This window comes from Microcaecilia unicolor, chromosome 3, assembly GCF_901765095.1.
Source record: "Microcaecilia unicolor chromosome 3, aMicUni1.1, whole genome shotgun sequence".
Taxonomy (NCBI): domain Eukaryota; kingdom Metazoa; phylum Chordata; class Amphibia; order Gymnophiona; family Siphonopidae; genus Microcaecilia; species Microcaecilia unicolor.
This window is the reverse complement of record NC_044033.1, coordinates 72,478,290-72,495,180: the sequence shown is the minus strand read 5'-3', so window position 1 is coordinate 72,495,180 and position 16,891 is coordinate 72,478,290. Positions and strand designations below refer to the sequence as shown.

The following is a 16,891-nucleotide window of genomic DNA, read 5'->3' as shown; positions in this document are numbered from 1 at the left end:
TAAAAATACACACATAGATGCTTATTTTACACACTAACATTCAGGCTTGCTCCTGAACAGGCATAAATGTCAGTGCCTAGATTGTGGGCAGTATCATAGTGGAATCTGTGCTAATAGGTGCCTTCCTGCCTTTTACCTAAGCACCGTGTTCTAAAATTACTTTCGATGGGGGTAATTCTGTAAAGAAGGTGCCTACATTTATAAATCAGATACGCGCATAAGCCATTAGAATACCAGCATATACCAAATATGCCAAATATGTGCCTATTTGCTATTCTAGAAATGTTCATGCAGGACCTGAGCAGGGCACAAAGTTAAGCGCCTGCTTTATAAGTTACACAGGCATAGACACTTACCCCAGCTCTGTGTTCACCCCAAATATAAATGCATGTGTTTTTCAAGGCTATGCTCACCCCAAATATACATGCATCTGTTTTCACCTGCTATGTTAAGTAGATGCCTACTTTTCTTTGTAGAATAGGCTCCTATCAGGTGCGCAGTTATGGAATCACCCTCTGTGGAGTACTTCTATAAGGAGCTGCCCGGTTTTAAGCACTATCCGGACGATATTCAGCCCCCAGAAGACAGGCCAGCTAAATCTCTTGATCAGTTATGAGACTGGATATTCTATGCCAGGCCATTACCAGTGACAAGCATTGAATATCCAGGTTTTTTTTAAGTGGGGGGGGGGGGGGGCAATTTAAACTTAATTGGTCAAGTCAATATTCAGTGCTGGCCGGTTCATTTTATAGCAGCCAAAGATAGGCCTTCTATTTGGGTGGCCTGATTTGGCCACCAAACTTAGCAGGTGATGCACTGAATATTCTCAGCTAGCTAATTATATCATGCAATCTAACTGGTTAGTAGCTATGCACTGAGCGGTAATATTCAGCAAACATAACAGGCTATCTCGCGCTGAATGTTAGTGCTTAGCTGGTTAAGTGCTATTTAACCAGCCAGGAGCTGTTCCTGGCCATTTAAATAGCACTGAATATTGGACAGTAAGTGTGCAGACAAATGGCCGCTATTGTACTCATTAATATTGTAAGTGGCCTCTTATAAAATGCCTAGCGTGACAGTACAAGCATGTTTTCTGGTGTGTACTTTCACTGTGGGTGTATACGGGGCAGAGTCCGCACATAGGTGTGTGGATTATAAAAGCCCTTCATTTACACACTTAACACTGACTGGTAGGCACATACCTCCGGATTCCATATAACACGCCTAGAGATATGCGCCAAAATTGGCACAGATTCTATAACAACGCACGTAACTTAATAAGCTTAACAAGCTAATGCACACCGATAACAGCACCTTAAGCAATAATGAGCTGTAATTGGCACTGATTAGAATTTACGCTCACAACTTGCTAAACATATTCTGTAATGAAGTACGCTGAAGTTCTAATGTGCACAAGCAAAAATGGGCATAGTTGTGGGCGGGGAAATGGGTGTTTCGTGGGCATTCTGAAATTTACACACATAGTTATAGAATATGGCCCAGTGCGTGTAAATCTACATTCCGGGATTTATACCACATTTTCATGGGTGAAAATGTATGTGTGAAGTTTTAGTCGCTGAGATATCAGCTAAGCGTATTCTATAATCTGTGCCTAAATCTAGGCACCGATTATGGAATACGCTTGGCACTGATTTTTAGGCACCATATATTGAATCTCCCTCAGAGTTTATAAAATACGCATATAAAAGCATACATTAACCTGATGTGACTTTATAAAATTGCCCTTATAATATATGTTATTGCACTGTTGTCTTCAATTACTTTTTGTATTATGCATTTACGTTTAGTCCTCTTGAGAATTGGTTTGAATTAATGTATTATTAAAAAGAAGAATGTTACATTTACTGAGTCTCAAATAGGTACCGCAAGTCTCACCCACTCAGCTTGATTTACAAACATCTGTGTCTCTTCTAGGCTATCGCTATCATGGAAGTAGCGCATGGGAAGGATCACCACTATGTTGCAGAGATTAAAAAGGAGATAGCACAATGCTGAGCTTTTTAGCGACTCTGCATTTTTCATTCGGAGTGAAAAACCTGCTTTTGGAAACATTTGAAATGTTTGTCCTTCTTAAAGGAATGCTTTCAAATTTGATGGTATTCAGATGGAACGAAAGGCATGCACCAGCTGCGCCAAATTCTAATTTTATCGCACATTTTCAGGGTGGCTCTATAATGTGGGCGACTGCAGATCGGCACCACATATGCACGTACAAGCTGAATGTCTGCCTTTTGTAAATATGTGTGCATCTTACATAGTGTGTATTTGACAGGTGGCATAATGTGGTTGAAGTCTAGGTGGATCATGGGTGGGAACTGATTTTCACTTGCGTGCATAAATTACAGAATACTGTAAAGTTAGCATGTATCAGCGGAACGTAGATGCACAGGTGGAAGTCTGTGCCTATTTGCATAGGCACATAAATATACCAGGTTACACTGGTATTCTACTTCTCTCTATAGAACAGGCACTTAAATACAAGTGCACTCATAGAATTACCCTCAATGGGCTAAATTCACTGAAAAAAAAATTGGCACTCAGTGCTATTCTGTAATGGGCACTCGAAGATGAGCACCCATTATAAAAAAGCATCGAGTGCTGATTTGGGGCACTAGGACTTAGGCCTTCTGAAACTAGGGGTAATTCCTGGCACCCACTTTGGGCGCACATCTCCGGTATTCTATAAAGCTGCGTGCAAATTTTAGGAATGACATACAACCAGCCCATGCACCTCCCATGGCCACGCCCCCCTTTTGGGTTGCACGCTATGGGATTTTTGGTGCACATTATTCTAGAGTAAGCACATAGCAAATTCAAATTGGTGCCAATTAGCACCTAATTGTTGGCACTAATTGGCTCCATAGCCAATTTAATTGGGTTCACAGCTTGGATCAGCACCCAATTTTGGCACCATATATAGAATCTGGAGGTTTAAGGTTTACTTCGAAATTTTTGACTAAATGGTCTCAGTATTGGTGATGATTTATAAATGCTTTACTTTTATGTTAAAGAAAATGTAGTGCTTTGATGTGTGTTAGATTGAAATCAAGTGCAGTAAACTGACCAAAGTTTCTCCAGTAAGTTTTACTGTAACATAAAACCCAGTGCTCCTTCCAAATAATAATAAAAAAAGTGTTCCGCAGCCTACATAGACACTGTTTGTTCTTTTATTCTTTAACAAAGATTTCTCTATTTTCTTTCTTCCCCTTTTCACTGTTGTACAGGTGCTAGCATCACTGTTAGTATAAGTGTATGTTCATTTGTAGTACATAGTATGGTTTTATTAGCTACTGATTGTCCCAGCCTTAGGTTTGACAGAAAGGCCTTCCCTTTGAGGTTTATTTTGTAACAGGGCGCCTGGTTTGAGGACAATTATAATTACAATTTAATAGACTTGATATACTGCCCTATCTAAAAAGGTGTAGGTGGTTTACAATCCTATATAATAATTCTCACCTCCAACGTTCTGTCTTGCTGCCTAGGACCATGGCTCCTTCCAAGTTGGTCTGCTAGGCTCCGTAGATCAGGCTGACATCACCGTAGCCATTATGATGTCAACTTGATAACCCGGGGGAAAAAAAAACAAAACATGCCTCACAGCTGATCCATGTCCAGAGGAGGGTCGCTGGACATGGGTGGCTGGAGGGGGGGCGGGGAGAGAGGAGGGTCGCTGGAGGGGGGTCGCTGGACATGGGTGGCTGGAGAAGGGGCTGGGGAGAGAGGAGGGTCGCTGGACATGGGGGGGCAGGAGGGGGGGCAGAGGAGAGGAGGGTCGCTGGACATGGGTGGCTGCAGGGGAGCCGAAGAAAACCTTGCTAGCGCCCGTTTCATTTGTGTCAGAAACGGGCCTTTTTTACTAGTATATAATAAAAAGTAAGAAAACAACTCCATTATATATAGGGAAGCAAAGGGGATGGGATTTGATATGCCACCATTCTGTGGTTACAATCAAAGCACACACAACCAAAGCCCATACTCTCAGTAATCTCAGGCGAAGGCTGTGTAATGAGTCCAAAGCTATAACCCAAAAGCTTTTCCTGAAAAAAAAGTACGTTTTCAGTTTAGTCTTAAAAGTCTTGCAAGATTTTTCCACACCAGTATCATGAGGAAACTGATCCCAAAACATAGGGGTGCACCAAAAGAAGGCACATGTCCTTGTGTCAATACCAGGCAAGCCCTGGAGGAGACATCAAGTAACGTTTTGGAGGAGCGCAAGACCCTACCTGCAGTATAAGAACAGATCATAGTAGCCAAATAAGAAGGTGCCCTGTAAGTTAGTGCCGAGACTTTAAACTTGTTTTAGAAGCTCTATTCATGTTTTGGATGTCTGAGAACTTGGCATTTTAGACATCCGTACATGTATATCCCAATTCCAATTTTATAAGGCCAGGATATAGATTTAAAGGTTTTCTTAGCAACAGACACTGTAGTGTTAAGAAGAATGAGAAGTTTTCAAGAAGTTGGAGCCCGGTCTTTGGTGCCCCTCAGGGTTCGCCGTTATCACCTGTATTGTTTAATATTTTTATGAGTTCTCTGGGAAGCTTTCGGAATTCATCTCTGTTATGTTGCATCATATTAGATCAGGACAAAGTTTCTTTAATCACATAACCTGGAAAATAATCTTCCAAAGATGACCCAACAGGGATTCACTGACTAAAGGATCAAGGGACAGCTTTTCTCTAATACCCCTGACGCGGGCGCTGTGCACCGAAACACAGCCCATTTTGGAAGATTGTTGTCCAAGTTATGTGATTAAAGAAACTTTGTCCTGATTTTGAAGGGTCTTAGTTCTTCCTTTGGATGTTTGGCCATCAAATTCAGATGACATTTTTATTTTGTTATATCCACAAACAGTTTCTAATATAGAGAAGTCATTCTTAGGATGTATTGACAGAACTCATCCTTTCTCTTTTTTCCTTTCCCACCTGTTGTGTTTCTAGCTTCCTATGTTGTTCCATCATTGTTTTCCTGTTATTTGTATTCTTGGAAATTAATAAAATATTTGGAAATAGATTCCAAGCACAGTAAAAAAAAAAAGAAAACTTAACACAACAGAGACCAAGCTGTTGTGTTTTACTACTTCTTTATCCAGTGTTCCACAGAATATATTAGTAAGGACAGGAGAAAGTTTGATTTTCGATACATCGGCCCGAGTTCTGGGCTTTATACTCTATTCCCAACTGACTTTGGAACATGAAGTTAACAATTTAAGTAGACAGTTACTCGTTAAGTTGAGGCTGTTAAGACCAATTAGAACAACATTTTTTTCTGATCAATTTAGGTTACTGGTACAGGCTATGATCTTACCACAATTAGACTACTGTAGTTCTCTTTATGATGGTATTAATCAAAATCTTCAGAAAAGGCATCAGTTAATTTTTGTAGGAAGAAATATGATCATGTTATGCTGTTATTTAAGAAATTACATTGGCTGTCAGAGCTGGAGTGGGTTTTAAGAAGGCTTGTCCGGTTTATAAAATTTACTGTGGTTGCTGTCCTGTAGATCACATTTTCTTTGTCTTATCCATTATCCAGTTGGCCTTCTTGGCACAATTATTCATTGAATTTAACTCTCCCACCGCTAAATAAGATTCGTTATAAGAGCTATTATGATAGTTCCTTTGGCTGTTCAGTGTGGAATTCGCTTCCAATAGAACTCTGTGGTATCTCAGAATATTTGTTGTTCAGGAAAACTTTAAAAACCTTTCTATTTGAAAAATATTTTGAAATATGAGATTCAAATTGTATTGATTCACTTTGTAACCTGCACTGACTCCTTTTGGAAATGTGCGGGATAGAAAAGCTAGGAATGGTATGGTGGTATGGTATGGTCTGAATCAATCCTTATGGCAAGGGGGCATGGTCTGAGCATGTTTTGGGTGGGACTAGGAAGGGGCCAAAATATTGATGCCCAACTCTGATTTCAGAAGAGGAAGTGATGTCTATGTCCAAAAAAAATAATGGATTTTGGTATTTAGAGTTGGTAACCAGCACTTTGAGGTTACTGAAGAGTTCTCCAAATGAGCAGCAGCTTTCCACTAGAGTGAGTAAGGGAAATCACAGATATTTTTCTGTCACTGGAGGGCTCACAATTTAAAAAATAAGTTCACAATAAGAAATTCACAATGAGCAGCAGTGGGATTTGTATCGGGTACTCTGGTTCTCAGGAGGCTGCTCTAATCATAGTCTACTCTTCCACATGGTCATCTGTGTGGCCATTTTCCAATATGGATGTTCCTATGCTGCTACAAAGACATCTTTGCCCTTTGTTTTGTCCTAGTCGTTGTTTGGATGTTTCAGTTTGCAGAATGATTGCTCATGCTGGACATAACCAGCACTTGGAAGTCCATTTCTCATGTATTTTACAACAGGCTGCTTGTGAGCAGATCCTGTTCTAAGTACATGAGAATGGATGTCCATATGTGACATACTAACTTGGACGTTCTTTCTAAAATCTGCCTCCTTGTGTCATTTATAGAATAGAACCTAAGTAGATGCCTACTTGCCCTCTTCTATCACCAGATTCCCTGTTATAAATTTACCCTTAGTGATGTTTTTCAGTCATTAATTATAATGGGACAATCTGTTGGTACAGAAATCGCACCTACAGTACAGATGCAGACACGTATACCTGTTAAGCAGCTGTAAATGTTAATGCCTAGATTATTCAGGGTCACTTGTAGACTATCATATTTTTAATATGTGCATGTACTTAAAAACTCTGCCTACACTCCACCTAAACTCCTCTCTGTACATGCCTATGTCCAGAGTATGCATCATCATGTCATGATGTGCGCTTTTACACCAGTTACTGTTGTCTAGGAGGCCGTTTATGTACTTATGTGGTCACTTTCTAAAAATTGCCCTTCATATGTCTGAGGGTAGTGGAATGCCTTCATTTGCTAGTGCTGGTAGCAGTGGAAATATCCTCAGATTGTGTATGTACACTGAATTTCTCTCAGTAGTGCTGTGTAAGCATGAGAAAAAAAAATCTGAGACTGGAACACAGTAAGAGATTTATTCCTTTTAGCGGGAGATTTAATCCTCCAGTTCTGCCCATGGTGAAAACATTGGCCCCAGTATCCAAAGGCATATTTATCTGGATAATAGCACTGTCTGGATTAATGATCTACGAAGCCCCATCCATGGTTTGTCAGTACCACTATCCAGAGTGTGCTGCTGACAGACTTTACAGACTGCCTAGGCACTGTCTGAATAGTGCCAGTGCGGAGTGTGGCATTCTGCCCAACTATACAAAGAGCAATGATATTCAGTCCACTGTCTGCATAGATGTCTGGATAAATTCAGGCCAGCAAAAAGGCTGTGCTAATGCAAAATTTATCCAGATACCTATATTGCCGCGCTCCATATAGTAGAGGTGTTCACTGCTAAAAAAAAATTTTTTTTAAATGCCAATCGCTGTGTTTATATATAGGTCCAGATATGCTCTGAGTGGGTTCAGGTAGCAGGATGATAACCTCTCATTTTGTACAGGGTCTCAGTCGAAAGGCCAAGAACACATATCCCCAGCTCACAGCTCAGACCTTACGACTGGATCTTATTCAAGAAGTAGGAGAGAAATACTATACTGGAAAAAGCTATTAGATCTGAGCTTCCCAAACTGTGGGTCGGGACCGCTAATGGGGTCACCAAACCTACATTTGAGGTCCAGGACCTGGGTGAGCTCTCCATAGTGCATCATAATTCTGCAACTCTGAGGGGATCACACAGTTTTACTTGGCTGCCATCATGGGGTCACAGCCACAAAAAGATTGTTCAGCACTGTATTAGATGATTCCTTGGTTGTGAGTGGCTGTTATGGTAATGTATTTAGTTATGAAAAAAACTAGCAAGATTTGTAAACCTCTTAAATGCAATGGAGTACAAAATACTCATAGGGGAAAAAGCCTCAAAACCCTTCCTCCACTTATTTATAGAAGAGCATAGAGTAGGAATATCTCAGGTACATTTACTTCATCAGCATAAAAAAAAAACCCTTGAGAATTTAATTGTTAAAACAAAACTCCAATGCAATCAGTTTTCCTGGATTCAAATCCAAGTGACGTTATGAATAAAGGTGACGCTGTGAACAAGTAACGCAGTCTTAAGCTGAGACACGTTATATATATATACCTTGAAACAGCCTGATTGGCAAAATTTTGGCCACAGTTGGTGTGTGCTGAATGGGGAGCTGAATTGCACGATCGTTTGTTAAGTCACATTTGAACTTTATTCATAATGTCACTTCGATTCAGAAAAACTGATTGCATTGGAGTTTTGAACAATTAATTCTCAAGGGGCTTTTTATGCCGATGAAGTAAATGTACCTGAGATATTCCTAGTATAAATAAGGAGGAAGAGTTCTGAGGCTTTTTCCCTATGTGTTTTTGTACTCCATTGCATTTAAGAGATTCACAAATCTTGCTAGTTCTTTTATAGAAACAGTTAAGTCTAGTTATCTATATAAATAAAATCCCCCCTCAGAGTTCTGAAGCTCACTCCATCTGTGGCAGTGAAGCCCTGAACTCCTGTCCTCCTGGTAGGCTAGGCTACTATTGGGACTACTCACCCTCAGTACTCAGCCACGCCCATCTGCTCCCTATAAACTCACCCTCAACGTTCTATTGGCTTTCTGATGTCACTGAAGCCAAGGTTCGTATGTTCGAAGCTCTGAGCCTCGAAAAACACAGTCTCTGGCCCCGCCCTCAGCGTCAAACGTTATGACGTTGAGGGCAGAGGCGAAGCAATTCACCGCCCTCGCGTCAAACGTTATGACGTTGAGGGCAGAGGTGGACCAATTCACCAACATCGACGACGGGTTGGCGGGGGGGGGGGGGGGCCACAGGAAAGCCTTGCTAGCGCCCGTTTCATTGGCTCCAGAACGGGCCTTTTTTTACTAGTATATATATATTTGATCTTTCTTCCTCTTTTTAGAGAATTAATGTATTTAGTTTATAACATTAGACGTGTTCATTGTGCTTGCCGTCTGACACAAAGATTAACTGTTGACAGCTCTTAAATACATTAGAATAAATTTACACCATTTAAAGTAAGAAAATAGTTATTTGAGACTTTTATACCACTTCCTCATCTGATAGACTTCCCAAAGCAATATCTACAGCAGCAATTTTTAGTAAACATTAACAGTAATTTCCAAATTGTAAATTAATAGCTGGTCTTTTTTAACTTGTCACTTAAGAAAGCAAATATCTTGGGATGTAAATGGAGTTATTAGTTAATGAAACCCCCTTTTGAACCTCTGATTCTTAAAAACCTAACATCTGACACAGAAAACTTGTTTTCCCTAGTTGCTATGCTTTACCATTGGAGAGTGAGTAAATTACTTGCAACATCTTTTTCCATGTTGGGGCCAAAATCTGGAACGAGCTGCCTACATCAATATGTTTGGAGACCGGTGTATTATCTTTTAGAAAGAAGTTAAAGGCCTGGTATTCAGCCACCGACAGCGTAATGCTCAGATATTTTTGTTCCTGTTCTGCCCTCTGTTCGCAGTTTGGGGGTGATTTGGGATACTACTTTACTTTTCGACAACAGGTGATTGTGGTGGTTAAGAATGTGTTTTTAAGCTGTGGCTGGTATCTGGGCTCAGGAATTTTCTTCTTGTGAGAATTTCCGTACTGTGCTGCAGAATTATATGCTACCACATTTTGATTACTGTAATGCCCTTTTTTTTGTGGTCTTCCACATACAACTTTGTGGGCATTATAGGTTGCACAGCACTCTCATTACACCTCAGTTGCAGGGTTTGCGTTGGTTGCACATCATGTGGCACATTGTTTAAGATGCTTATGTTGGTTTTTAAGGCGTTGCACAATGATGCTGCACTGGCCTTGGCACAGGGTTTGCAGGCGTATGGTCCTTGGCATGCTTGAGATCCCAGGAACAGGGTCTGTTCATTGTTTCTTCATTTCCTCATGTTCGGCTTGAAGAAATTCATTCACATATGTTCCTTGTTGCAGGACCTAGTCTGTGGAAAAACTCTTTCCCTTGCCTTGCGCCAAGCAATGTCGCTATCTGTGTTTAAAAAAAACAAAGTGGAGGAGTGGCCTAGTGGTTAGAGCACCAGTCTTGACATCCAGAGGTGGCCAGTTCAAATCCTACTGCTGCTCCTTGTGATCTGGGCAGTCACTTAACCCTCCATTGCCTCAGGTACAAACTTAGATTGTGAGACCTCCTGGGACAGAGAAATACCCAGTGTACCTGAATGTAACTCATCTTGAGCTACTACTGAAAAGGGTGTGAGCAAAATCTAAATAAATAAATGAAAACCTTGTCTGTAAGGCTTTTTCTTGAAGAATTAGGAGTTTGATTGAGATATCAGTTGGGTAATTGTTGTATTGTTTATGATAATGATCTTATGTATGTTTTTATTGTACTCTGCCCAGATGTTTGGATGGGTGGATTATAAATCTGTTTAAATAAAATATTCAGTGCTGGGCTGGTTTGTTTTCCAGTGACTGACATTGAATATCGGGGGGTGAGGGTGGTGTTTAGCCACTATAAAGTTAACCAGCTATGCCGATATTGAGCACTAGCCAGTTAACATTTTAGTGATTAAAGATAGGACAGCTATAGTATTGGTGCCCTACCGGATAAATCATGCTATATATGTGGTTATGCACTAAGAACTAACTGGCAATATTCAGCAGAGATAACCGGTTAGCTCTTGCTGAGTGTTAGCAGTTAGATGCTGATATGCTATTTAACTGGTCATGCGGCCATATCTGGCCGGTTAAATAGCTTTGAATATCATGGGTAAAGGCTTATCTTTTTGACCTTGCTTATGCTTAAGGTTTCAGTTTAACACTGAGAAATGTAAAGTTTATTTTATCCCAGAATTTGTTCCAAAGTTTATTATGTTTAAACTGCAATTATTTTTCGTGTTTTGTGATTTTATTTTGTGGTGTTGTATTTGCTTTTTGTATTTATAATGTAGATGTTTGTTTATATGTACCATATCTATTACTGCTAGGAGATAATTGTGTAATAAATGAATAAATAATAATGATGATGATACATTTGATTTTTCCAAAACAGTTTTATTTTCAGAACCCGAGATGGTAACAGTAATTTATTTTGTTACATTTGTACCCCGCGCTTTCTCACTCATGGCAGGCTCAATGCGGCAATGGAGGGTTAAGTGACTTGCCCAGAGTCACAAGGAGGTGCCTGTGCCTGAAGTGGGAATCGACTCAGTTCCCCCAGGACCAAAGTCCATCACCCTAACCACTAGGCCATCCATATTAATCCATTATATTTCTTTAATGCTATAGGGGCTTATTTTTGAAAACAGAAAAACATTCAACAAGCAGCACAGAGCTATTCAGTTTATTGCAGTGCATTCAAATAACCAAGGGGGTATGTTGGGGGCAGGATTTGGGCATTCCTAAACCTGGATGTTTTTCTTTCTGCCATAATAGAACCAAATAAAAATGTCCAGGGCTACAATTTAGACATTTGCTGTATACCTGTTTACATCACACAAAGTCAGAAAAAGGTACTGTCCAGATGACCACTGGAAGGATTAAGGCATGACCCCACTTGTTCCCCCCAGTGGGTACTGACACCCCCCCCCCCCCCCCAAGATGTGAAAGAAACAGTTCGTACCAGCTCTATGATAACGTCAGATGTCATAGCCAGGCCTATTTAGAGCATCAAGCAGGTCCCTGGAGTAGCCTAGTGGTTGTTGCAGTGCACTGTAGAGAAGGGAACCTAGGCCAATAGCCCAGTCTGTTAACACTTGTGGTGGAAAGTGTGAGCCCTCCAAAACCCACCAAAAACCTACTTGCAGGCATAAGGGCTATTGTAGTGGGGTACAGTAGGTTTTTGGTGGGCTCATTGTACAAGATAAGGGGTCAATGATGAGATGTATACCTGGGACATTCTATGTGAAGTCCACTGCAGTGCCCCCTAGGGTGCCCCACTGCTCTGCTGGGATGCCTGTGTGGCCAGTCTACTAAGAATACCGGCTCTTCCTACATCTCAATGGCTTGATTTTGCGCATTTTCCCTTGGACATTTGTTTTCGAAAATAGCCCAAAAAGATAGAAACACAAATACCACAACATCTAGCAAATGGCCATTTTTGAAACAAAAGATAGACATTTTGCTGTTTCAAAAATGGTTATATTTGCCACTTGAATTCTGGATGTTTTTGAGCAAGACATCCAAAGTCAGACTTGAATGTCATATCGAAAATGCCCCTCATAGTGATGTACATGCAGAAAACGTTTTGATATATTTCCCCCATTTTGCTTTTTTTTTCCATTTTCTTTCATTGCACGTTTTGTTGATGTTCGCTAAATTGAATTATGTTGGCCTGCATTATTCAATTTAGGGGCCATTTTACTAAAACATGTTAAATATGGGCTTAACCTGTTTTAACATGGGAATTTCCTGTCTCTAAGGGCCCTGTTTACTAAGGCGTGCTAGTGTTTTAGTGTGTGCTAAAATTTAGCATGTGCTAATACTAGACACCTATATTCCTATGGGAAGCTTGCTAGGTGCCCTTGGCCTGGATTGGCCGCTGTCGTGGACAGGATGCTGGGCTCAATAGACCCTTGGTCTTTTCCCAGTGTGACATTACTTATGTACTTATGGGTGGCTCTAGCGTTAGCGCACACAAAAAACTAGCGCACCTACGCACTGCTTAATAAACAGGACCCCTTAGCCCGGGTTTAAGATGGCAGAATTTAGGGCTTTTAAAAAATGATTTTTTTTCAGGTGTCACGCTAATTTTTCCATTAGTTCTCAGGACTTAGATTAATTCAGGAGCACTTACTGCCTACCATTTAGGAGGTGCTAAATGCTCCTTTGTTAATTCTGCATTGTCTAGTTAGCAGGTACTAGTGCAAACGCACTAGCTGTATAACATTTTCCCAGTAATGCAAATGTATTGGCTGGATAATGTTTCCATGCCTATTCACTGCCCATGACATGCCCCTCTTGGAAAAAACTTCCAAAAATAACATATAATTAGCATGTGTAAACTGGCAAATTACCACAAAATGTTGTAGCATGTGTTGTTGCAGTAAGCAATATATATATATATATATATATAATGGACTTCTTAGCATTTAGCAGGCACTAAGCTTTAGTGAGAGGGCCTCTTAGTGTGCATTAAACCGAAGTGATACAAAAATGCATATCCCTTTAGGTTTTCTAACCTTCCCTAAACTATATGTACATCAAGGTGAATCGTTCTAAGTAGGTTAGCTTGAAAAAGAGCACTTGATCAACAGTTATTTCTAAGGGGAAAAAGCGAGGTCCAAGGAGTCCAAAGGATGATCATTAAACGCTTGTAAATTGAAAAAGTCAGACAAACACTTGCACCTGGAGAAGCATGGCTTGACACGCCATGTTTCGGCAAAGGTGCCTGCATCAGGACTCCAATGCACTAAAGTGTTGTGTATCACAGTTTGGGCAGTAATAATAAATGTAGTTATGGACTGGTTTCTTTGGTGTGAAAGTGCAGATGTAAGCTCTGTATAAAGGGTGCCCCACCCGTGGTATAGAAGGTTTACGACATAGATCCTGTGTAGGCCTATTTGCAGGGTTTTACATTATTTTCACGAAGTATTTGGCAGTGGGGAGATTTATGTTGTTGTTACGTGAGGCAATATCAGAATTTTTATTTATTTATGTAGACTGTAAGGGGAGGCACCTTAGTTCTGCCTGTATAGACTCCAGAAGAAGTATAAATAAATAAACTATAATCGATGCTATAATAAGTTTTGGTGCTAATTCAACCACGCATCAAAAACTGCATAGTTGCTATTCTTTGCTATTTTTCAAAACATCTGTGCTTTTCCGTGGTCAACATGTCTGTGAGCCCTGTTTACTAAGGTGCACTAGTGTTTGTTCTGGATGTGTCCGGGCAGACGCAGTTTAGTAGAAAGCAGTTCCTAGAGCTAAAGCCTAAAGTTTGACTGTGGGAGCAACTTTTTCCCTATTTCCTTGCAAGTGCCTGGTTCAGTATGGGAACAACAGCTACACCTTTATGAACTCTTCTCAATGGAATTGTTTCGTTCGGATAAACCGGTACTCGCTGCCTGTGAGTTTTTGTTTTCTTTTTTTAGTTTCTAGCCTCGCTTGTTAGCCCTACTGTAGTTTTTTTACATTTCAACTAGGCTTTTGAATATTTTCCTTTGTTTTTGAATTATTCTTGGATATTTTATTTACTTTCTGTTGTAATAAAATTATGAATAATCCAATAAAAGAACTGCATACTGCACATCATCCCAGATTTGTCACTTAAAGGAAAAAAAAAACCTTTTGTGAGAAAAAATTCAGTTTAATGATTTGCTTTATTTTATGAAAAGTAAATTCTGTTTAAGAACAGTTTCTATTTCCATTGCATCACTTTTAACTGTGGTATTTGTGTTCAGTGTGTCATGCACATGAATGTAGTCTGTCACAACAGAAGAAAGACTGAGAGCCACACCATTACAATGTATCCTGACCAATGTAAGGGGTATGTTACTAAGGTGCATTAGCATTTTTATCACATGCTTAAAATTAGCACGCACTAACCATGTAGGCGTCCATAGGAATAGTATGTGCACCTACACGGTTAGTGCATGCTAAAAAACGCTAGCCACGCCCTTAGCATTGCTTAATTACTATTTTTTGGTTTAGTGATTCAGGCAAGCATTTTGCAGCAATTTTATGCTATTTTCTTTTGTAGATTGGATGCCTCGTTACACAATAGACCCTGATGAAGCCATAGATATATTGATGAAACAGGTCCTATTGACTGTGTATAGCAGTACTAATACATTGCTTCTTCTGTGATTTAAATTTAAAACTATATCAGGCACTTTAATGATCTGTGCTGTAAGTTAGCATGAAGCGAAGAGGTATGATTGTTTCATTTATTTTGACAAGTTTGAACACTTTATCTTTTTTGAGTTTGCACTACTATTAAAACCAGTTTTAATTAAGTCAGACTGAAGTATCAAGGCAGAATAAGCAGTAACAGTCTGTTTTGTATTCCCATCCCCCCCTTTCCCCCCTTCCCCCCCCCCCCCCCCCCCCCCCCCCCCCAGCAAGCAGGTTCTAACCAGATAACTTTTCCATTGTTCATAACAGTCTGATCTTGGGAAGCAGCGGTATCACCCTGTTGTTGGTGATTGGGCAAACCGTAAATCTTTCTTTGCCTTAGGCACTTTGACCGTCCTCACAATAAAGGGCACTACCTTCGGTCCTGTGCTTGATAATTATGTTCACGTCTACAACCACATACTGGTAAAAAGAAAGTAAAACCATATCAAAAACTAAAACTGCTCTAGGCCAAGTATTGTACCACTGAAAGAAGAACTGGGATATAGATAAGATGGATACCTACCTACTATACTTCAGGTTTTTTTTTCTCCCACTCTATCTGCATTCCCAAGGCCTGGAAAAAGTCCCAGGCTGCCAGACAGAGAAATTTCACTCCTTTATGTTACTTTGGCAAGATTCTGCCCAGGAACGTATGTGCCAGCCAAGCAGGATTTATTCAGGTCTGCTGTTGCACAGATAACATTCAGTGCTTGATCAGAATCCCAGACCATTCTTCTATGTCATCGCACATTTATTACTCAGCATGGTCTTGCAGGAATCACTGTATGGTTAAGTACTTGTACTTTGGGTATTGTTTGATTGATTTGGTTTATGAGAAACACTCTGAGCCTTGATTAGTAATAATACTGGCCACATAGGAGATACATGCAAGCATGAGACAAATCAATTAGTGATACCAATTTTAGACTAGTTTTATGTGCAACTCAATAGTTGTGGCTTCATAGTCATAGGTGACTCTTTGGAATAAGAAGGCAGGCCCTCCTGCTTTCAGTCCCATTGGTGTATAAAACCAGAGAAACCTTTTGCTGCACTTTAGTCCCATTATTATTTTCAAGATATTGTGATAGCAGCCTACTTAAATGATTGTGATAAAGTGACAGGAACTCTAGGGGGAGGGGTTAGTTTTTACATGGATTATAGAATGCAGGTCATGTTCTGTTTCATATCACTGATTCTAGCATTGTGAAACAAGTAGAGAACATGGCTAGGTTTCAGGTACAACACCAGAAAGACCAAGGTTGGAGTCATGGATTTTTCAAACATTTTCAAAATAATTTTTCTCTTTAAAATATCCCCTGCTCTTACTCCACTCAGGTAGTTGATTCCACAGCCGAATGGTTCTTCACACATTCTCAGCATGGTTCATAGGCTCACTTAACATCTAAGATTTGGAGTGTCTTCATCCCTAGTAGCATCCAATGCCTCTCAAGGCTTTGACATGATCCAAAACAGAGATGTTGGGAACCCATTTTCTCTATAATGGAGGTGGCAACCATGGTCCTTGAGGTCTACAACCAGTTGCCTTTTCAAGATGCCACAATGAATAGGCATGAGATTGCATTTGCATGTACTACTTCCATTTGTATGCAAATCAATCTCATGCCGAGCATTGAGAAAATCTGTAGATCTGACTGGTTGGGCTTTCCACTGCTCTAGCTTTATTCCATATTGAGACCATTTTTCTATGACAGTCTACAAGGTGAGCACAATGGGGGGCATTCTATTGATGGCATGACCACAAGCCTTCACGCCTGAAACAGGTTCTTTAATCAGTTGATGTACATCATTACCTGACACGGGCTGTGTTTTGGCACTCAATGTCTGCAGTAGGGGTCATATAACATAAAAGTTCCCAAAATAGATAGTCCCACATCGGGGTGCTAATGATGATGACCAGTAAGTAAGTCAATCTTACAGTAATCCATTCTCCATGGAGATTTTGAGACCAGAAAGAATTGGCACTGAAAGTTGCTGAACTGTAAACAGTGCTCCAGGTTGAGCTTGTT

At 40.2% G+C, this 16,891-nt stretch overlaps 1 protein-coding gene across 2 annotated transcripts in view; it reads left to right on the top strand.

Moving 5' to 3' along the window:
* The window catches only part of SMYD2 (SET and MYND domain containing 2), a 134,089-nt gene extending 130,919 nt beyond the window's left edge, over window positions 1–3,170 (top strand). For both annotated transcript variants that reach the window (XM_030196040.1, XM_030196038.1), the window contains exon 12: window positions 1,936–3,170. In XM_030196040.1, coding sequence (XP_030051900.1) covers window positions 1,936–2,016 — 81 coding nt within the window. In that variant the 3' untranslated portion in view covers window positions 2,017–3,170. The remainder of the gene's footprint in view (window positions 1–1,935) is intronic.
* The last annotated feature ends 13,721 nt before the right edge of the window (window positions 3,171–16,891 follow it).